This window comes from Podarcis bocagei (assembly GCF_964188305.1).
Source record: "Podarcis bocagei genome assembly, chromosome: 9".
Lineage (NCBI taxonomy): Eukaryota > Metazoa > Chordata > Lepidosauria > Squamata > Lacertidae > Podarcis > Podarcis bocagei.
In genome coordinates, this window is record NC_138134.1 from 42,753,324 (window position 1) to 42,775,462 (window position 22,139).

At 44.8% G+C, this 22,139-nt stretch overlaps 1 protein-coding gene across 2 annotated transcripts in view; it reads left to right on the forward strand.

Moving 5' to 3' along the window:
• The first annotated feature begins 555 nt into the window (after positions 1–555).
• OTUD4 (OTU deubiquitinase 4) overlaps positions 556–22,139 on the forward strand; it is a 29,644-nt gene continuing 8,060 nt past the window's right edge. Inside the window, exons 1-15 of one of the 2 annotated variants that reach the window (XM_081208329.1) lie at positions 556–1,152; positions 3,881–3,964; positions 7,663–7,713; positions 10,368–10,414; positions 10,648–10,720; positions 11,709–11,790; positions 12,583–12,721; positions 13,410–13,467; positions 14,720–14,837; positions 15,031–15,095; positions 16,440–16,540; positions 18,196–18,320; positions 18,423–18,594; positions 19,178–19,343; positions 21,859–22,009. In XM_081208329.1, the coding sequence (XP_081064455.1) occupies positions 976–1,152; positions 3,881–3,964; positions 7,663–7,713; positions 10,368–10,414; positions 10,648–10,720; positions 11,709–11,790; positions 12,583–12,721; positions 13,410–13,467; positions 14,720–14,837; positions 15,031–15,095; positions 16,440–16,540; positions 18,196–18,320; positions 18,423–18,594; positions 19,178–19,343; positions 21,859–22,009 (1,609 nt within the window). In that variant the 5' untranslated portion in view covers positions 556–975. Of the gene's footprint in view, positions 1,153–2,404; positions 2,429–3,880; positions 3,965–7,662; positions 7,714–10,367; positions 10,415–10,647; positions 10,721–11,708; positions 11,791–12,582; positions 12,722–13,409; positions 13,468–14,719; positions 14,838–15,030; positions 15,096–16,439; positions 16,541–18,195; positions 18,321–18,422; positions 18,595–19,177; positions 19,344–21,858; positions 22,010–22,139 lie in introns of those variants that run through there. The other variant, XM_081208330.1, reaches the window with a different exon arrangement.

The following is a 22,139-nucleotide window of genomic DNA, read 5'->3' on the forward strand; positions in this document are numbered from 1 at the left end:
TCACTTCACATCCAAAGCTCATTTGCAGAAAAGAAGGAGGGATACAACTCCCAGCAACTCTTAACTACAGTGCCCATGTGCTTTTATGGTATGACGTGTGTGCACAGCCCACTGAATGTTTGCAATCTCCACCCTCGAACTGGGTCTAAAAATGCAGGTCTCATGGCTTAAACACCCAGCCTAACTTTTGGACTTTTGGGGGGGGGTACTTTGTAACATTTAGCTTCAGAAAGACTTCTGGAGAGCTTGAAAGCTTGCTTTGCGGAGTTTTGTTTGGTCTTAATGAAGGTGGTGTTGCCCAGCTGTGGATTCTAAAGTTTCCAGAACCCTCATCGCCCCCTAAGCAGGAACCAAATAACCACTGAGGCTTGGCCACCAATAGCACAGCTATCGCGCTGTGGCCAAGGATTCCTCCGCGGGAAAGAGTAGCTGCTTTGCTCCTCCGCTCTCCTATAAGAGGAGTCCGCGCTTCCCTGCGAGCCCCTTTGCCTCCCGGCTCCCTCCCCGCCGCGGCCGCTTCCTGCAGCGGCCGAACCACAACTCCCAGAAGCCCTTTGGGTGTCGGTCTGGCTCTGAAAGTGAAAACAAACTTCAGGGCTGCCCGTTTCAGGGAGGGAAAGCGCCACATGTTTCGTTTCTCTTTTGTTTCCGCTCCGGGAGCCCAGTGATGCGTAAAGGGAGCGGGCGAGAGCCGCCTTCCCAAGCGGGGCAGCAGGAGGAGCGCGCAAGTTCTCCGCGCCGGGCTTGAAGCCAAGGAAACTCCGGCGGGAAGGCCGAGCAAGAAGCGGCAGACGCTGCCGCCGCCCGGTGCATGCGGTGCGCCTCGCAGGAGACCTGCGAACGGGAGTCCGGTTCCCGCTGCGCCGCCAGCCGCCCTTGGAGCGAGGGGCTTGAGGTGCATCTCTCCCGCTTTCTCCTGCAGCATGTGGGGCTGAAGCCGCGATTTCCCTGCAACCCCCGGAGCAATAAATAAACATGGAGGCGACGGCTGCTGCAGAAGAGAAGCCAGGTGGCGAGGAGCAGAGCCCCCCGGGCTCCGGCGCGGAGGCCCCGCCGGATTCCTCCATGGACGCCTGCCTGCGATCTCAGGGGTTGTACCGCAAGCGAGTGGCGAAGGACGGGTCATGCCTCTTCCGAGCCGTGGCGGAGCAGGTGAGTGCGCAAGGTCTCCCTTTGCAAGCGGAGGGCGCGAGGGTCGTGAGAGGCGGCTTTGTTCGGGGAGAGGGTCTCTCTCCCTCTTCCCCGAGGTCCAGCTAGAATCCCCCTGGGAAGGAGGACTTTGACCTGCCGGCGCGCGTCGGCTGTCTCTGGCTTCGGGCGGCGGAGAAAGCCGGGGGAAACGAGTTGGTGGAAGTTTTTTGCGGATCTGGGCTGCGCGGTCTCCAGGGCCAAACGCGAGCGGTTAGGGGCGCAGCCGCCCAAGGAAAGAAACCCGTCCGGGAAAAAGAATCTATGTGTGGAAAGCGGAGTTCAGCGCCCTCCGCGAACTTGTTGCACTGTTGAGAGAGAGATTTGCTAGTTGCCTTTTGTTAGTTTCGAGAGAAACGATTTTCTTTCCTCCCCAGCTCTTCGGTCACCTTCCGACAAGTTGTTTCGGTTGCACCTCCCATGTTTATTATGTTCCCAACTCCCAATTTTGTAGACTGCTATTTAAAATCTGCCGGTAAACGAAAGGAGACACGATATTTATCCTTCCTTTTGTATATGCTTGATGGGATGCTTGTATATTATTTATATACCATGGTGAAAGGGGGGGGGGAAGTTAAACTTCGGCCTCCTTAAGTGCGTAGCCTGAAAACGCAAAACGCCTTGCCTCTGGTCTGCTTTATTTCTGTTGCGGCTCAGCCGACTCGTGGATCATTTATGTCCAGACTGGAATATGGCATTCGGCCTGGGGGAAATGGGTGCAACGCTGTCTGGCTTGCAGAGTGCCAAACACCCCCAGGGCTGCTTTGAAATTAGGTCAGCTTCCTGTCGCTATAATGACTCTGCACCTTCCCAAAGCTGAATGTAGGGGACTTAGCTTGTGCTTAGTAATACTTCTAGGGGCAGTTGTGGGGCGACGGAGGTGGGGCACAGGGTTGGGCTGTATTGTCAGATTGATTCCTGATGCTTATAACTGAATCACTTCTGAGAACACGTGTTTTTTTTTTAACACACACCATAATTTCCGAGTTAGATTGTTGCAACAAAAAGTCTTGTGGTACCTTGAAAAGGCTGGCAATGTAATTCATAGCCTAAGCTTTTGTGAAGTCCATTTCAGCAGATGTTTTATGCCGTAACAATTTCATTAGTCCTTTTAAGGTGCCGCAAGCCTGCTGCGTTGGCTTATCAGGGTTGTCAGGGAGCAGCTGAGTGAATTAAGAACTTCTGAGCAGCCTTTCTCCACCTGTGGGTCCCCAGATGTTGTGAATTAATTAGGAATCAGGTGAGTGTCTCTGTCTCTTTCTTCCCCTCCCCAGTATGGGAAGAAGGGCAGAACTGAACTACTTCGCAGGATTGTTGTAAGGACAGCATAATATGTGTGCAGTGATTTGAAGCCTCTGAAGCACTAAATAGCTTTGTAAAATAAGCCCACGAGAAAGGCTGGCAAAGAGAAGGGAGTTGTATTTCTGTATTGGGCAGCAAGGAGGGTTTGCTGCCCAAGGCAGGCTGCTCTGTTTCTGTGCTGGACCATCCCTCCTGCCTATTGACTCACTTTTTTGGGGGGGGATTTATTGAGCTTTTTTGGGGAGATCATGGGTAAAAATCCCCCCCTCAAAAAGGGAACATTATAGGTGGGGGGCAGGCTTCTGCTGGGGGAATCAGAACCTCAGTTAATTGAGCATTTTTAATGCTTTTCACTGAACGTGGGTGACGCTGTGGTGTAAACCACTGAGCCTTGGGCTTGCCGGTCGGAAGGTTGGCGGTTCAAATCCCGTTGTTTGGTCCCAGCTCCTGCCAGCCCAGCAGTTCAAAAGCACGTCAAAGTGCAAGTAGATAAATACCGGTAGGTACCGCTCTGATGGGAAGGTAAATGGCGTTTCCGTGCACTGCTCTGGTTTCGCCAGAAGCGGCTTAGTCATGCTGGCCACATGACCCAGAAAAACTGTCTGTGGACAAACGTGGGCTCCCTCGGCCAGTAAAGCGAGATGAGCGCTGCAACCCCAGAGTCGTTTGCGACTGGACTTAACGGTCAGGGGTCCTTTACATTTACTAATGCTTTTCAATGCTTTTTGAGGATGGGGGGGGGGGGTTCAGCTATATACCACAATATAAAACCATGTAAAAAGATTGAATTGAGCAACGTCACATAACATAACATTCTTAAAATATTTTTTTCTGAACTCTTCTCTCCACTCTTAAAGCTGTGATCTGGGAGAAGCTATTGCTCAGCTGGGCTTGATTGAGGGTGGTGAGGCTCTTTTTGTGCCCTTCTTTGCCCGTTCCAACTGAGGGAACTGGTAGGACACTGAGGCAGTCATAGTTGTCAAAGTGAGATGGAGCAGCAAGGTATTATAGCTACATCTCTTATGTCTTTCAGACTGCAGGGGTGTGTTCATGTGGGAAATACCATTTTCAGTCTCTCCCTAAACTTGAGAAATAAAACCCACATAACTAAGGAAAAGCATGGAGACACACTTCACAGAGTGCCATACTTGCCCCAATTAAAATTTGGGCAGTCTACTCTTCCACTTCAGACTCCACATGTGCAGATCAGGCCTCAGTTTTTGCTGTATATTTGTCTTTTATTTTGCCTTTACTACTAAGGCAGCAGCTTTTTGACTCCTTACATTTGAGTGCATGAGCCTATGCAAGTTTGAAACTCAGTAATGTGTCTGTTCATTGGTACCAGTTCATTAAACACTTTGTTGTTGTTGTTTTTATCTGACTCCTCTAGGTTTTCCATTCCCAGGCTCAACATCTGGACATTAGGATGGCTTGTATACACTTCCTGCGGAACAACAGAGAGCATTTTGAAGCGGTAAGCAAGCGATGTTTTCATTGTGCAGGGTGTCTTATCAGGGGCAGTCCTGTTTCTCACGGCTCTGCTTTGTGGGTGTACGCCAGGTTGACAAATAAAATAAAATAAAATGCTGGCTTGGGCTGATGAGGGTTGTAGTCCAAAATGGAGGGTACCAGGTTAGCGAAGGTTGGTGTAAACAACCGTTTCCTTTCCCACTTTCCCTGGGTCTACGCTCCTTCCAACACACTCTGGCTAAGGGCAACTTTGTTTTGCTTTGATCAGATGGTTTATGGTTGCAGGACATGGGCTGAAGACACATGATGCAGTCATCTCTTAATGCAAGCTAAGCGGGTCTGAATCTGGTCAGTGCCTGGAGGAGACGCAGCCAGGGAAACCCCCTTGTACTTTGCCTTGAGTTCCACAATGGGAAGAGATAAATGAACATAGTAAATTAATAAGTGCTCTAAATAAATGCAGTGTGGTGTAGGTGGTCAGAGTATTAGACTAGGACCTTGGAGATCAGGGTGCAATCACCGCTCAGTCATGAAGCTCACCGGATGATTTTTGGGCAAGTCACTTCTTCTCAGCCTAATTTACCTTACAGGGCTGTTGTGGTACCTCGGTTTACGAACTTACCGTATTTTTCGGACTATTGGACGCACCGGTCCATAGGACGCACCTAGATTTGGGGGGGGGAAATAAAGGGGGAAAAATTTATCCCCCCCGCCAGGCGTGGGGCTGGGGCGGGGAAGCCCGAGCTTCCCCCTCCCCCAGAACGGGACTCAGAGCCATGCCGAAGCTGCGCGCAGCTTTGGCATCGCTCTGGGAGCTTGCGGGGCTGGGGGAGGAGGAAGCCTTCCGCCAGCCTCCAAACCAAGTCGGGGGACAGCGGGAATGGCGCGCTATTCCGCGACCTGATCTGGAGGCTGGGGGTGGGAGAAGCAAGCCTGCTTCTCCCCCCCACCATCCCCACAACCTCCAGATCAGGTCGGGGAATCGCGGGATGGCAGCGCTCCGCCATCCCGCTATTCCACGACCTGATCTGGAGGCTGGGGGTGGGAGAAGCAAGCCTGCTTCTCCCCCCCACCATCCCCACAACCTCCAGATCAGGTCGGGGAATCGCGGGATGGCAGCGCTCTGCCATCCCGCTATTCCACGACCTGATCTGGAGGCTGGGGGTGGGAGAAGCAAGCCTGCTTCTCCCCCCCCCCCACCATCCCCACAACCTCCAGATCAGCTTGCTTCTCCCACCCCCAGCCTCCAGATCAGGTCGTGGAATAGCGGGATGGCAGAGCGCTGCCATCCCGCGATTCCCCGACCTGATCTGGAGGTTGTGGGGATGGTGGGGGGGGGGGGAGAAGCAGGCTTGCTTCTCCCACCCCCAGCCTCCAGATCAGGTCGTGGAATAGCGGGATGGCAGAGCGCTGCCATCCCGCGATTCCCCGACCTGATCTGGAGGTTGTGGGGATGGTGGGGGGGGGGAGAAGCAGGCTTGCTTCTCCCACCCCCAGCCTCCAGATCAGGTCGTGGAATAGCGGGATGGCAGAGCGCTGCCATCCCGCGATTCCCCGACCTGATCTGGAGGTTGTGGGGATGGTGGGGGGGGGGGGGGGAGAAGCAGGCAGAGTTTACAAACCGGGACACTACTTCCGGTTTTGTGGAGTTCATAAACCGAATCGTTTGTAAACAGGGCTGTTCTTAAACCGAGGTACCATTGTATAGGTGTGGCTTTTGTAGATACTTCATCTGAGTCAGCTTTTTTTTCAGGGCACTGGAACTTGTTCTGAGGGGGTGTCCAAATACCGTGAAACCAGCATTCCTGTCAGCTGCTGCTTGCATTAGATTGATTGCATGCATTCTTAACAGAGTAGCTGCATTTTCTCCAGTTATTGTCAATTACTTTGTTATGAACAAAAGCAGTACACATGTATGTACACACATAGATATGCATATTGTAACTGTATGATGTGTATCTTCCTAATGTTGCAAGAGTCAGATTTGTATTGTGAACCTGCGTACTTTGGCACACCTGCCAGAAGCTTGTCACCTGGATGCATCTCTTAGATACTCATCAGTCCCAAGCTCAAAGCTTGGGAGCTTCCTCAAAGAGGGCCCATGGTTCCTGCATGCAGTGTGGCCTGAGCTGCCTTGGGGATTTTCTCATCTGTATTCTTGTGGAGGAGGAAGCAGTGCGTGGCCTGGTGTATCCTCAGATGCTGCCAGGAAGAGTTTGCTGTGATTCCCGTGGCCTTGGCAATACTTTCTCAAGTTGCTTCAGTAGTGGAGATGGCCACTCTGGGATGCGTCAGATCACTTTTAACATCTGTTGTGTCTTCCATGCAGATTGTGTGGCTGGGGTCGTTTTGCCTATGTGAACTGTTCTAGGCTTATTATTTTTTACATTTGGAATTGAATAGTAGACTGTTTTTGTCTGTGGCTGATTAAGTGTTATGTTGGAGAAGAAGAATCGACATAACCTTTTGTACAAAATTGCGATTGTTGCAGCCTTTATTTATGAGTAATTTGCTGAGGGTAGGCTATTTGCCAGGCAGGACTGCATTACATTAGGGATAACAACAGTGGTTAGAGTGTTGTTGGACTAGGGCCTGGGAGACCAGGGTTCAAATACTGACTCAGCCCAGAAACTCACTGGGTAATCTTGGACCAGTCACTCGCTCCCAGCCTAACTACCTCACAGGGTTGTTGTGAGGATAAAATAGGGCAGTGGTGTCCAAACTTTTTTCAAAGAGGGCCAGATTTGATTGTTGTTGACAAAGTTGTTGACCTTTTTTAAGGACTGAAGTTGTTGAGCTTTTTTGGGGACTTTACCCCAGGAAATAAACTGCCATGGACCAGATTAAACTGACCAGCGGGCTGGATTAGGCCCCTGAAACAGACTTTGGACATGCCTGAAATAGGGAAAAGAATAACTGTATGCCACCTTGAGCTCCTGGGAGGAAAGGTGGGAGAGACATGCATTAAATGATAAATAAAAACAGTGAAGTTATTGAAGGCTTTGTTTTTGATATGCAGAGCTGAATTTGTACCCGGGCTCAGCTCTGACACCTGTTTTTAATCCCAGCAATTTAACCCTGGAACATATGAAGTTCCTCTGAGCAGGTGCAGAGTGCTTTTTCCTTCCCCCTTAAATCTGACACTCGAGCAGCAGGTGGGGAACTTATTTTTAGCTTGAAGGCCTTAACTTTTTAGCAGCTGCGTGCCAGTGGTTGGCAGAAAGTGTGTGGAACAATGACTGTGACTTTTACTTTTGTATGGCAGGCTACATTCTAGCCATGCAGAAGGCAGAGGTTTCTATACACATAGGACATGTGAACACACCTGTCTAGGGCAGCAAGAGGCATTATCACAGTTAAAGGACACTTTTCAGCTAGATAAAAGCACCCGAGGATGGTTACAGACCAGAGAATCGTGAAGGCTGAATCAGCAAACCTTGCGGGTTGCATTCAGTCACAGAATCATATAATTGGAAGGGACCAAAGGGTCATCTAGTCCAACCCCCTGCAATACCAATGTGGGGCTCGAACCGCTGACCCTGAGATTAAGAGTCCCTGGGCCTCTGAGGGTCCCCTGCTCTGGAAAGGCTTTCAGATCACATAGTGGGTTTCCAGACAGAGCAGAACTTTTTCTGGAATTCTGTCGAAGCTGTTTCACCACAATGCCGCTAACAAATTCTTTTCATTGTTAATATTTTACAGTTTATAGAGGGACCATTTGAAGAATACCTGAAGAGTCTTGAAAACCCTCAGGTATGTGTTGTTGGATTAAGTATGCAGTGTGTGATGTAAAGCACACTACTTGACTGCAGCTGGCTCATCTGTTTTCCCTAAATATTAATCCTGAAGTGTTCACAAGCTTTTCTTGTGTATTGGTGTTACATGTGATGTGCGCTTCACAAGCCCTGCTAAAAAAATGATTTGAGTCCATATGTGTATTTGTGGAATTTGCAAAAGGGATAATAACAGTACCCATTACCCCATATTGATGGTGGAGGAACACACATTTTGTTTTTTTTTAATTACATTTTTAATTAAATTTTCCAATATACATTTATAGTGTCCAATCTAAATTTATCACATATTTTCTCTTTTAGACTTCCTTCAACCTCTCTGACAATCATCCATTATTCAAATTTTTAAATACACATTTCCTAATTTTATATTGCATTTTATAAACCTTCACACACTTAGTTTTCATCAATACAATAGTCCTCTATCATTTACAGAACTTCTTGAAATCCCACTAGCGTTATTTGCTCATGACATACACATTTCATATAGTCTGAAAATTTTCCCCAGTCTTCAATGAACTTTTGATCTCGTATATATCTGATCTTTCCTGTTAGTTTGTCCAGTTCAGCATACTCCATCAGTTTCATTCTCCATTCTTCAAGTGTCGGCAGTTGTTCCTGTTTCCATTTTTGGGCCAATAATATTCTCGCTGCTGTTACTGCATATTGGAAAAGTTTACAGTCCATTCTATTTATTTCATTTCCTACTATTCCTAGAAGAAAAGCCTCTGGTTTCTTAACAAACGTATATTTCAACATCTTTTTCATCTCATTATATATCATTTCCCAGAAGCCCTTCACCTTCTTACAGTCCCACCACATATGATAAAATGTTCCTTCTTTTTCTTTACATTTCCAACACTTATTACATGTTTTATACATTTTTGCTAGTTTCACAGGTGTGATGTACCATCTATAAATCATTTTCATAACATTTTCCTTTAACGCAGTACATGCCGTAAATTTTATATTTTCATTCCACAGTTTTATCCAATCGTTAAACTGTATATTATAACCCAGATCTCTGGCCCAGTGTATCATAACCAATTTAACTTCCTCGTCTTTTGTATACCATTCTAGCAAGATTTTATACATCTTGGACAAAATTTTATTTTCATTGTTTATTATTTCTATTTGAAATTTCGATTCTTTTTCCTCATAACCTCTTTCTTTTAAGTCCTTTTTAAACATTTCGTTAACCTGATAATAATGGAACCAATCATACACATACTCTTTCACTTCTTCATAGGGTTTCATTTTCCATTTTCCTCCTTCCTTTATAATCAATTCTTTATATGTAATCCAGTTCCCCCTCATATTGACTTTCTTAAGATTCATAACTTCTAATGGAGATAGCCAGTGGGGAGTTCTTGATTCTAATAAACCTCTATATCTCTCCCATATTTCTATGAGAGATCTTCTAAAGATGTGGTTTTCGAAGCCTTTATGAATCTTTCTTTTCTCACACCATAGATATGCGTGCCAGCCAAATCTGTTATCAAAACCTTCTAAGTCCAATAACTCAGTATTTTTTAACTTTATCCATTCTTTCAACCAACAGAGACATGAAGCTTCATAATATAATTTCAAGTCTGGCAGAGCAACACACATTTTGAATTGCACAGACTTTGCTGGTCCCTGCAAGTAGGAATTCAGAAACCGTTTTGCCCTGTCCTTAGCTGGCTTTAGCAAGCTGCCAAAGATTTAAAGGGAGAGGAAAGCCTCTAATAGTATCTAAATGTAAGCATTTACTGTTGAGAGTGCCATATTCATTTGGGCAAACCAGGGGTCAGCAACCTTTTTCAGCCATGGGCCGGTCCACCATCCCTCAGATCATGTGGTGGGCCTGGACTATATTTTGAAAAAAATATATGAATGAATTCCTATGCCCCACAAATAACCCAGAGATGCATTTTAAATAAAAGGACACCTTCTACTCATGTAAAAACACCAGGCCAGATTGAGAAGGTGATTGGGCCGCACCCAGGCCTTAGGTTGTCTGCCCCTGGGGTAAACAATGAAAGCATCAACAATTAAAAAACAAGAAGATACAGACCAGGCTTTTCACAAAAGGAAGTCCTTCAGTAGGCAGTACAGTAGAAAGAGAACAGAGGTTTGCCACCTGCCAGATACGTAGCTTGGGTGGGTCTGAGTTGCCAACTCGGTCTGAGTCCTATAGACTGCCTAATCAAATAGGCCAGTTGCTTAAGGCAATGTCTTGTGTGCGCTGTTGGACACATGGAAAACAGTTTGGGGAAGAGGGGTGCCAAGCATTGGTATTGGGGGCTAATCCACCCCCCCCCCAGTATTTTGCACAATATACTTCACGGAGGATGAGGTTATTTGGATTGAAATGACTTTTAAATTTTCATTTAATATCCCTAAATATAATTCTGATGAGCTGCAGCAAATGCACATTAGTCGAGGTACGATGAAACTTTGAAAATGTTAGTCTGTTGCTGGTAACTTGATGTGTGTTCTTAAGCAGCTTGGTGACTTTCCACTGGGCTTGTGGAGAAGAAGCTCTTGGTGGGCTTGTGTTCTAACTTGATGTAAAAAGTATTCTTCTTCAGTGATGGTTTTTCATTGCAATATCCCCCCCCTTTGATGTAGGAATGGGTCGGACAAGTGGAAATAAGTGCCCTTTCTCTTATGTACAGGTAAGAAATACTTCTACGTTTTCCTTCAGTATGAATCAAAGCAGACATTTGGCTACTGTGAAGAATTATTGTTCAAGAATTTGGCAACAATTGATGTTGCCATTTTCTTAGTGGATATATGTGGTTCTGGGACTGTTTGGATGTGGATGATTGTACTGCTAATGATATTGTACTGTTAATTTTATTTTAAAATCTGTTATTAATACATTTCCCCCCATTGCATATTCTTTTAGAAAAGACTTCATAATATATCAGGAACCAAATTCTGCTCCTTCGCATGTAACTGAAAATGGCTTTCCTGACAAGGTAAGAGAAGTGCTAGTATTGGCAGCGGAATAGTTAGGGCAGAGCTGGTGTGGCATGTTTTGCCATGTGGGGATAATGGCATGCTACCTCTCAGCCCAAAGCAAGAGTACAGCATTATAACAATACAGTGGTACCTCAGGTTATAAACTTAATTCATTCCAGAGGTCTGTTCTTAACCCAAAACCGTTCTTAACCTTTTGCTAATGGAGCCTCCTGCTGCTGCTGCGCAATTTCCGTTCTCATCCTGGGGCAAAGTTTGTAACCTGAGGTACTACTTCTGGGTTTGCGGAGTTTGTAACCTGTGGTGTTTGTAACCTGAGCTTAGGGTCTTGAAGCCAGACTAAAACGTTGTGTTGTTAGTTTCTCCTGCATCTTGAAAATAAATATCAACAGCTTCTATGTCGGATTTGAATCAGGGCTGGAGAGGAAACTCCTTCCCCCTGTCACTTTTCCTAGTCTTAATGCTATTTCCCATACTGGGGAGGCAAATTACAAGTATTGTGCAGTAGCAGTGAGCTTTTTTTTGTTCTGTTTCTTTTTTGTGTTTGTTCTGAAGCTTAATAACAATTGCATTTTTTAAGAAAGCAGCCCTGTGCCTATGGCTGAAATCTTGGCTTGGGGATGTGATGTTTGAGGCAGGGGAAGAGTGTTAACCCTCCTCCTCTGATATCAGAGTCCCAATCTGAATTCTCCACCCCACCCAACAAACCTGCTATCAATATTCTAAAAATTCTTATCCTGGATTGTCTACATATCTGAGCCTAATAAAATTCAAGTCAACACACTTCTGTTGGGTTTCTTCTACTGCTTGAGTATATCCAGGAAACATAGACAGTATTCAGCTAGTTAAGTATAGAGTCTTGAAACAGTTCTACTTGCTAAATGTTTCTTTAAAATTGCTTTGTGGAGGTATTTGTTGATTTGTTTTTGGTCAGTGTGTTGGTTTCTGATTGTACTGTTTCAATATTATTCTTCTGCTTCCTCTTAGGTATTGCTGTGTTTCACCAGTGGAAGCCACTACGATATTGTCTATCCGGTAGAATACACGGTCAATGCTGCTCTTTGCCAGTGTAAGTACTGATATTTTGATGGTGAGCCTTGGCAGACCCAGCTGAAGCTTCACGTTCCCATGTTCCTTGGAGACAACCATTTCCAGTGCTTACTTGCCTTAAAACTGCAGCATGGTTTGAAGGCACAACTTTCTGTGTCTTGTTTTGGTTTGAAGGTGGCCAACTTGTGGAAAGTAAGTAGGTTTGGATGGGGAGACCACATGGGAATCCATGTATGTCACCTTGAGTTCCATGTTGGAAGCAAGGAGGAATATAAATATAATAAATAAGAGGCAGTGGAATGGACTGAGAGGAGTTTTGAGCATTTGATGAAAAACTCTGTTTTCTGCCAGTGGAAGGGACTCTCCAGATCAGAGCAGTTATTCTTGCATCTGGAATACAATCTGGCATTTTAGTTATAAATCTTTTTGTTGAAACCAAGAATGGCCTTTTCCTGCTTAGGAACTGGAAGCTGTATAGATATGCTGAAGTTTTACCCAGAAAGTGAATTGTAGTATTTCTCCAAAAGTACACACAAACCGAAGAATAATTGTTGCCTGCTCATGCCAAATGTGGTTATCCAAACGCAGCCCTTGACTCGTTAATCAGCTGAGTTTGGGCTACTTTCCCTGATTGCTTAACTCCCTTGAAGAAATCTGCAGGACACATTGGCAGCATCAATACCTCTCAGATAGTATCCTTGATGCTTAATTTCAACATGTAATTAAAGCTCTGTAAAATGATGTCGCATGTAGAACTGTTTAAAGTATGATTGCTTAAACCTGACAAATGCTGTTTTGTTGCCCTGATTAGCTATTCTGTATGAAATGCTGTACGAGAAAGTGTTCGGCGTCGATGTGAGTAAAATCTTAAAAGAACTCAGCCCTCCTGAAGTGACTAAGGATGCTGACGGAAACAGTGAAGCGTCTGATTCAGAGGACGGAGACATGGAGTAAGTCTACAAATTCAGTGTTAAAAAGCACTGGGAGTATCATGTTGGCTGAGATGTTTGATGCCTGATACAGGGATTTTTAATTTTTTTAAAATACAGTGTTTCTAAAAAACAAAGCAAAAAATTAGTAGCAACACCTGGTTCTACCTCTATGTCTGCTCAGAAGACATAAAAAATTCAAACTTTTACAGAATCTGTATTCCTTTAAAAACAACAACTGGATGCTTGCTGAACGGTTGCTTGCAAGTCTGATTTCAGCAGCCTGGTCAAACCAGAACACTTACATTTAAAATAAATTAGTCCTACTAATGCCAGCGAGTCTGGAATGGATTGTCTTGCCACATTCAATTGATGTTTGCTGCTTTCATAAGGGCAAAATATTTAACACCTTACCTGGCAGCCATAGGTGGCCAGGAGTTCCATCCCAGAGAGTAAGTGGCTTGGCTTTCTCTTTGCTAGACTGGGACATGAAGTGGGCTTCCTTTGTCCCCAGTGCACTTGATAGAAGGCAGATTTATTTAGCAGCCTGTGTTTCCATGGTTTTAGCCTCTTAGCAGGCTAGCAAAAAAATCTATACGTTAGTAATGTTTGTGAACTTATTTACAAAGCTGGGTGATAGTGTCAAAACAAAAATACGGAGTTTGTTGTTGTTGCAAAAAAAGCTTTTCTATACCTTTGCTCCTCACAGAAGTGAAACGGCTGCAGCCAATCATACCAATGGATTGAAGCCACCTGAAGGCAAACAGGTATATTGCTTTAATTTTTGTTCTTTAATTTCTCTCAGTTACCTATAAGGTTCTGGGTCTCTGTGTCAATGTAGCTGAGGATATTACCATTGGTGTTTAGGAGCTTGACTTAATTTCATCCAGGGAATGCTAGCTGGCATAAGGTGTACGCAAGAGAAATTTCAGTGCACTGACGCTAATGAGTGCACCGCCATAGTTCACATTGCTAAGGCTGTACTCCTACATGCACTTAACTATTTAGTGTAGGGTTACCAACACAACTATCGTGGGCGCACATGTGCCCACAGAGATCTTTCATGGTGTCATGTAGTTTTCCTTCCCCATGAAAGTAGGCTTGAAAAAAGCATTATTTTTTCCTGCAGCCAGTAGATTAGGTTTCATTGCATGAGTTGTGACCACAACAGTTTGTTCCAGTTTGCAAATGTGTCCTCAGACCCCCGCAAAGGTGACTGACCTCTGCATTAGGAAGCAAGCCTCACTGAACACCTCACTACTTGCGTCCGAGTAAACACAGGCTTGTGCTGCAAACTGCATTTATTTTTGGTGGAATGCAAATTCTCTGATAATACCTTTTGTTTGCCTTTGAGGAAAAATATAGGTCGCTCCTTTAGTCTGACCCTTAAACATCTGGTCAGAAAAAATGGGGGCGGGGAATGTATTCTCGTTGCTAAACAGTGTTTTATGTATTAAGGCCTTGGTAAGCTTTGCTCTGTGAATCAGAGATGTATCAGGCTACTTTATTTGATTTATTACAATGGATTTTCTACTATCTAGCAATTTTTTATAAAGCTATAGTTGGAGATCCTCTTTGGTTTTGTATGTATCATGTAAGAATCTAAAAATCAATAAACAGTAAGCCTGTAACCTATATGTATTTAACTTGTGCACATTCTGCTTTACACACTTGGCTAAATGAATGAACGAGGAGCAGAAAGGGAGTGACTGTCCAGGAAAAAAGGCTTTAGAAATCCTACCCGCCATTGCACCCAATGTGTTTTGGCTATATATGATTTTGGCTTTAGTGATCCTGGAATGTAAGTTGTGGTCTTACTGTGTTGCAAACAATACTTGCATTTGTGTCCAAGCTTGTTCATATCTGTGCAAAAAAAAGAGATATTTGAAATATTAAGTGGTATGAATGCTTTTATATAAAGAAATACGTAAAGACAAATATTCCGTCGTTGCAATGGATATTCTACCTTAATTTTTTAATGTATTTTTTATTAAATTCTTCTTTATTTCTATTACACAGCAGCTTCACAAACGTGGAAGATCCAACTCCCTTACCTTGCCAAGAGGCGTTCTTAGGTCACTGAATCCATCAGTCTACCAAAATATTGAATATGAAGCCTGGCAGCAGTCAAAACGAGGTGAGCTCCATAGTTTGAAATCAGTTTCTGTGTTTTTTGTTTGTTTTTCTTGTTGTATAAATAAAAAACTTTTAAAAAATTTTACAAAAAGGGAAAAAAAAGAAATCAGTTTCTTGGTGCAAGAAGAGCATCAAGCATTATTCTGTGCTCACCTGCTAGTGTATAATGACGTGTTTTCATTTTGTGCTTGCAGATCAGCAAAAGCAAGATTTCTCTATTGCTGCTGGCATGCAGTATTCCGTTGGCGATAAATGCAAAGTAGGTGACGTTGAATGTGAACCAACTCCGCTTAACTACCATTTCTTTCCTCAGTCTTGTGTGCCACTTCTTTTCTTGATAGAAGTTTTGTGCCTTTAAAAGCAGAAATGCAAGGCTGAAATCAAACTGGGCTCCTCCCCTGGCATAGAGATTCAGTTCTGAGGGAAGCTGCTGAAATGAAAGGCCCAGAATCTCTCTGGAACAGAAAGGTGGCAATCCCTTCTTGTAGTTCATCCTCATCCTTCTCTTCCCACTCTGCTTCTAAATGCTGGTCCTTTTTGAAAGTGCCAGCGATCACAACACCAAGCGTTGCACTTGATGACAGTCAGCGCGGTGCTTTTGCCTGCTACAGGCAAAGGAAATTGTGTCACCCGATGTCATTTTGATGCCTAGTAAACAGCCCTCCCCCCAAGTCAAGGTTAGTCTTCACAGGTTGATGTGAGATAAGAATCTATCCTGTCAGATCCAGTTCCCCCACTCCTGGGATTACGGTAACAAGGGTTCTGTTCTCCTAAACAGAATTACTACCTCCATAATTCTCCTTTCTGCATCTCGCAGAACTTCCAGGTACCAGCAGGAAACAGTGTTTTGTCTTGGATGTGGTTTTGAATATTAAAATGCCAGGCAAAGAAGTCCATAAGGTGGAGAATGTGTAGTACCTGTGCTGGTTGTGGTCCCATCTGCACTATAAATCTATAAAAAGTATCATGCCACTTTAAACAGTCGTGGCTTCCCAAAAAGAAAATCATGGGAAGTGTAGTTTAAGGGTCCTGAGAGTTGTTAGGCGATCCCTATTCCCTTCACAGAGCTACAATTTCCAGAGTTCCCTGGGTGGAGGGATTATCTGTTAAACCATACTGTGTTTCTGTGAGGGGGATAGTAGTCTCCTAATGACTCTCGGGACCCATAACAACCTTTACTTCCCAGGATTCTTTGGGGGAAGCCATTACTGTTTAATGTGGTATGATGCTGCTCTAAATGTATAGTCCAGGTAGGGATTGTGGCTCATCTGGTGAGTTTTGCTTCCAGGCCAGTTAAGTCTTTGCCCCTGGCTGTAGTAGGATTGGATTGTGAGGGATGTAGATAGGTGAGTTGATGGCAGGAATTTGTGTGGGGCTGCTGATGTGACAACACAAGGGAAAGCAGTGTTATTCCTTATGTGGTCCCAATAGAAGATCTATGGATCTGCTTTGTGAAAGGTTCCAGGATCTCTCAAACTGTATTAAGTTACTTCTCTCTTCTTGGCATCTATCAGTACTGCTTCTACTTGATACTGGCACAGTGGTTCAGGAGGAGAGACATTATTTTACAGAAACATTTCCTTTCCTCTTCATTACTCCATAGGTGCGTTTAGACCAAAGTGGAAGATTCTATAATGCTCACATCCAAGAAGTCCAGTCTCCAAACGGGCCAGTTGTTGTTTTTGTGGAAGAGCTTGGTGCCAAGTAAGTGAAACAATGTCATTTTCTGCCTAGTCAGACATCTTGGTGACTGGTGACATAGGCGCAAAAATGACAGTAGGTGCACTAGTCAATACTAGATTCTTTTGAATCAGTCTTCAAAATCTGCAGGTATTTCGAAAGCACGTCAAAGTGCAAATAGATAAATAGGTACCGCTGCAGCAGGAAGGTAAATGCATTTCCGTGCTCTGCTCTCGTTCGCCAGAAGCGGCTTAGTCATGCTGGCCACATGACCAAGAAGCTGTACGCCAGCTCCCTTGGCCAATAAAGCGAGATGAGTGCCGCAACCCCAGTCGCCCACGACTGGACCTAATGGCCAGGGGTCCCTTTACCTTTTACCTTTAAGGTGGTAACATTAGCAATGGCACTTACAATGTTTGGAGAAATATGCTGTTTTAGTTCTATTTTTATAATGCATGTCAGCATTTTCTGGGAAATTCTCATAATTGAGTTGTGGAACTGACTTTCATCCGTTCCCCCACCCCGTACTGCAGACCCCCAGGCCACATCCTGTTCTCTTCCAAAAGCTCCTCCAACCGCGGGCTGAGGGAAGGGGAAGGTAGCTGTAAGGCATAAATGGCTAAGGGAGAATTGGTGAAAATTGAGTGGCCCACGTCATGTGAGATGAAGTGCTTTCATCTAAGGCAAATGCTTCATTGGAGGCACTGCTATGTTTCTTCCATACGGAAAGTGATAGGCATAGATGATGGTGTGTTTTTTTGGGAAAACATTTTCTGTTTGGGTAACTGCTTGGGGAAATGAAACATGGTCTTGGAAGGAGGGAGTGGGAATTAGTTATGTAGACTGTTTATTGCTTGCTTCAAAGAAACACGATTGCTCAAAATGCTTCAGAGCTTGGCCGGAGCCAGAACTTGCTGGTGCTGGGATGACGGGCTCCTGTTGGAGGCTAACCTAAATAGCTGGTATTGAACACAATCTTCAGCTTCTACATCCTTTAAAGGCAGGGGTGGGGAACCCGTGAGCCTCAAGATGTTTCTGGACTCCAACTCCCATCCGCCAACATGGCCAGTGGCTACGGATGTAGGGATTTGTAGTCCAGCAACAGACGCCACAGGTTCTCCCTGTCCCTGCTTGGAAAGAAATCTCTTAGTTTTATAAGGAGTTAGTAGACCATGGCCTAGTGGACCACTAGGCTTTCCAGCATCTGGCTGGAATGAGCTGATAGTGGCTTTAGAAGTTTAATGTTGGAAAACGACTGCCTTTAAATATTGCCTGTTCGTATTTTATTGTATGTCTTGTTCTTCAGTGTTTCTTCCTGTGTGAAATATAAACGTAAGAATTGTCGATACACAGTCCCTATTGGAGGATTTATGTGAAGTCAGGGCATGGGAGGGGATCAAAAATGAAGGCATTTTAAAATGGCAGTTTTAAACAATGGCAAAGGTTTGAATTGAGCAAGAATGGAGGAACACAGGAGCGATGAGGGAATGGAGGGTTGGGGTGAGGTGTAAAGGGAGGTGGTAGTTGGGGTTGGTGAGCAACGTGAGTCGGGGCAGGAGCTCTTGGTAATATATATTTATTGTAAACCATTCTGAGCTATGCTGTTGGGTTTTGTTTTGTTTTTTGAGTTGCAGCACAGTGCCATAGCATTGGTGATTGCCTTCTCTTCTCCCCTGCAGGCATTCCGTACTCCTGAAGAACCTTAAGCCAATCCCACAAGCAGCTCCTCTGGAAAGCTGGAACACTGTGCCAGGGAAGAAGATAAAAAAGCCAATTTCACCCCATGGGCAGTTTAGTCATTTTGGTAGGTTTCCTTCTGCTTTTGCATATTGTAGAGCCTTTTTTTTTTTTTTTTTTTGCCAAGCAGCCTGCCTGTGATAAATCCGGCAAACTCTTGTTGTTTCAGATGGAGACTTCAGAGGGTCAAAGAATTCAAACAAGGCAATGAAAAACGCATCAGGGCTACCTCCTCGACTGCATGGCACGAGGCAGCATCACATGTCCTGCCCTGGGATTTATTTCCAGCAAACCTCTCCTGAACACAGCACTCCAGGCAGAAATCCCGCTCAGGCATTAAGGTGAATTCAACCTGTTACTAAAACCCCTTAATTTGGAGGGCTTGGTATTTTATTCTTGGTGCTTTTAATAATTTAGGGACCACAACTTCCGAACATTCATGAATATTCTAATATAGGGCTGCTTCCTGCTCAGAAGCTTCCTCTCATTGTCAGATTTCTGATCTTGAGAGGAGTGCCTTTATAGCAATAACTATTGTGATGACCTGTGAGTTTCCCCCAAGAGATAGATGTGCCCCTCAGTTCTAGCAGAGGTGTGAACACTGGTCCTGAGGCAGTTAACAGTCTGCCAATCTTTGAATATGGGTGAGTTTGTTCCAGTGGGGTGAGGCTTTAGATTGGTGTTGTGGGAAAAGTTAGTGTGGATGAACCCATAACCTGGCAGTCGCTTCCCTCCCTCTTTAAAAAAAAAGTCATTTAGCCATTGCGTCTCATGAGGTGTACAGTACCTTAATTGTATTTTCTAAATCGAACTCAACTGAGCATTTGAATAATTATGGGAGCGGGTATTATACCTGATGTCCTTTTGGAAAAGGAGCTATTTAAACTGTTTAAGTGGCTGTAAACCATTTCTTCCCCTCTTCAGAAGGGCAGGTCGTGAGAGAACAGAAGACTTGGAGTATACGAACAGCAGAGATTGTAACTACTTTGGCCTTTCTCCAGAGGAGCGCCGGGAGAGAGAGGCCATAGAGGAAACACATTCACTTTATGAGATTCAGTTCTGGGATGAAGTAGCCTTTCCTGCGCTTTCGGTACGTGTACAGGACACAGAATGCTTCTTGGAGTGCATGGTTTCCTTGCTCAGTGAATGATGAAAATGAGTTGCAAAATCAGTGCTGCTTCTCTTCTCGCCCCTACAGCGTTAACCTGGTATATCTTTTTATGACAGTTTTTAAGTATGGTGTAAATATAGTGGTATCATAACAGAAGAAACACAGTGCAATAATCCCCACCCCCCCACCGAAAATACCCAACCAGAAGAACCAAGACTGTGGAACGTTTTGCTTCTAGAATAAGAGAGGTTCTGGGTAACAGTGGTGCCAAGTAGATTTATGTTCCTGCCTAGCACACATGGGTGGACTAAAGCCAAAGTATTAAAGATGCCACCCACAAGACAAACACATCAGAGGCGAGGAAGCATCATTTAACATGGATGGATTTATTTGTATTCTGTACAATTTTTCTCCTACAAAACTGGGCACACACAAGTCATAAAACATGATAAAACATGCTCCTCACGTGATCTCCACAACAACTCTGTGAGGTAGGTTAGGCTGAGAGGCAGGCCCGAGGTCACCCAGTGAGCTTTGTGGCCAAGTGGGGGATGGAACCCAGGTCTCCTGACACTGTACTCACACACTGGTGAGTATACGCACACCACTTTGGCTGGACGCTCATGGTAGTAACCTGCCCGCCAACTACTGGTGGGTGGGCACCCACAGAGTGGGTGCTCTCAATATCACTGGAGACCCCCACCAAGGGCAGTTTGCTTAGGAAATCTGGAACTGGGCCTGTCTGCTTCTGTTTCTTTCTTTAATTAAGGAGTTTAGCCGGGGGGGGGGGGATTCGTGGAATAGGTAAAGGTAAAGGGACCCCTGACCTTTAGGTCCAGTCGTGGCCGACTCTGGGGTTGTGGCGCTCATCTCGCTTTATTGGCTGAGGGAACCGGCGTACAGCTTCCGGGTCATGTGGCCAGCATGACTAAGCCGCTTCTGGCGAACCAGAGCAGCGCACGGAAACGCCGTTTACCTTCCTACCAGATTGGTACCTATTTATCTACTTGCACTTTGACGTGCTTTCAAACTGCTAGGTTGGCAGGAGCAGGGACCGAACAACGGGAGCTCACCCGTTGCGGGGATTCGAACCGCTGACCTTCTGATCGGCAAGTCCTAGGCTCTGATTTGACCCACAGCGCCACCCACGTCCCTTCGATTCATGGAATAGTGTGGGGTAATAAGTAGTACTGAAGGTTATGGACAGTATTTGGCCTTGTAACTATCATAAGCCAGCAAGATGCTAGCCATCATTCCTCTGACATTCTATTCTGCTGAAACTGTTCTTCCTCTCCCTCATCTCTCCCACCCCCAAATGAGAAGGACAGAAGAGTGTCATAAAATATAACAACAACCCAGGTTTTCAGTTATAATCTGTGGACAGAATACAATAAATCATGGAACATATATTTTAAACACTTCCATTTCATACATGGTGCTCCCACGGTGCCACTTTTAGAATTGAGGCTGGGGGCGGTCAAAAGCCATTTGTGATGCAATGAGAGCAACTGCTTTGCAATGGTGGGGGAAGGTTTTTTGTTTTTAAAAAGCAACCCCACCGGCTGCACCTAAAATGGCTTTTTGGATCTTGGCCTCTGATTTGTCTCCTATTTAAGCAGCTACCGAGAACCTGTTATACATTCATAATGGTATAAATCGCTTAGTTGGCTTACAGGACCAGGATGTGGTGGTTTTTGAAATTTTCTGGTGATAGAAAGGCAACTGTGACCAAAGGAGGTCCTTTGTGTGGGGGTTTTCCACTTTTGAGACGGTTACTCTTCCCACCCACCCCATTTTTAATGGAATTTAACCTACATTTTAAAGCATCAGATTTGTAATTTTAAGGCTGTAGCCTTCAGCACAGTTAGTTTTCATTGGTGGCATTGGTGGGTAACCTGTAGTTTTCCGTATGTTCTTGGAACTACAGCTGCTGCCATCCCTGATCATTGGCTGTGCTGTTTGGGACTGGTTCTTGGGAGTCGAAGTCCATCAACATTGGGAGGGTCACAGATTAGGCATCACTGTTTTGTAGGAACTTGTCTCCCCTCCCCTTTTAATGTATTGAGGCTTCACACAAATAATGTATTGGGGCTAGGACAATGGGCATTTTCATCTTATACCAATGAGGAACTCAGTTAAGTAGAGCTTATACAGTGGTACTTTGGGTTACAGACGCTTCAGGTTACGGACTCCGCTAACCCAGAAATAGTACCTCGGGTTAAGAACTTTACTTCAGGATGAGAACAGAAATTGCACGGTGGCGGCGCGTTAGCAGTTGGAGGCCCCATTAGCTAAAGTGGTACCTCAGGTTAAAAACGGACCTCCAAACCGAATTAAGTTCTTAACCCAAGGTACCACTGTACTAGTAGGAGAGCAGTGTTCAAGGTCTTTTCAGGTGGTAGGACTCTGCTATGACTGTTATGACCAGGTCCTGTTGATAAAAAATGTGGCACACATTAGTTCTTAGTTTTTAAAAAACCCTCAATTCTTTCAGAACCCAGCAGTGTCTCAGGTAGCTACTCAAACTACTGATAACACTGGATGGAGAAAACACCGAGCATCTAATGGAGGAGGAGGAAGAAGAAGAAGTAGTTTGAAAGAAGAGAAGGGGAAAAGCAAAAACATGGAAGCAAAAGAGGAAAAAGGTATAAAAAAAATGGAAAAATGGGTTTAAAACTGACACATCCTTAGTCGAAGCTCTTCTGTAGCTTTTGTGAAATAAGGAAGATACGCAATATGAGGGCATTTGGGGCAGGGTGGGGATTATTTTCCATG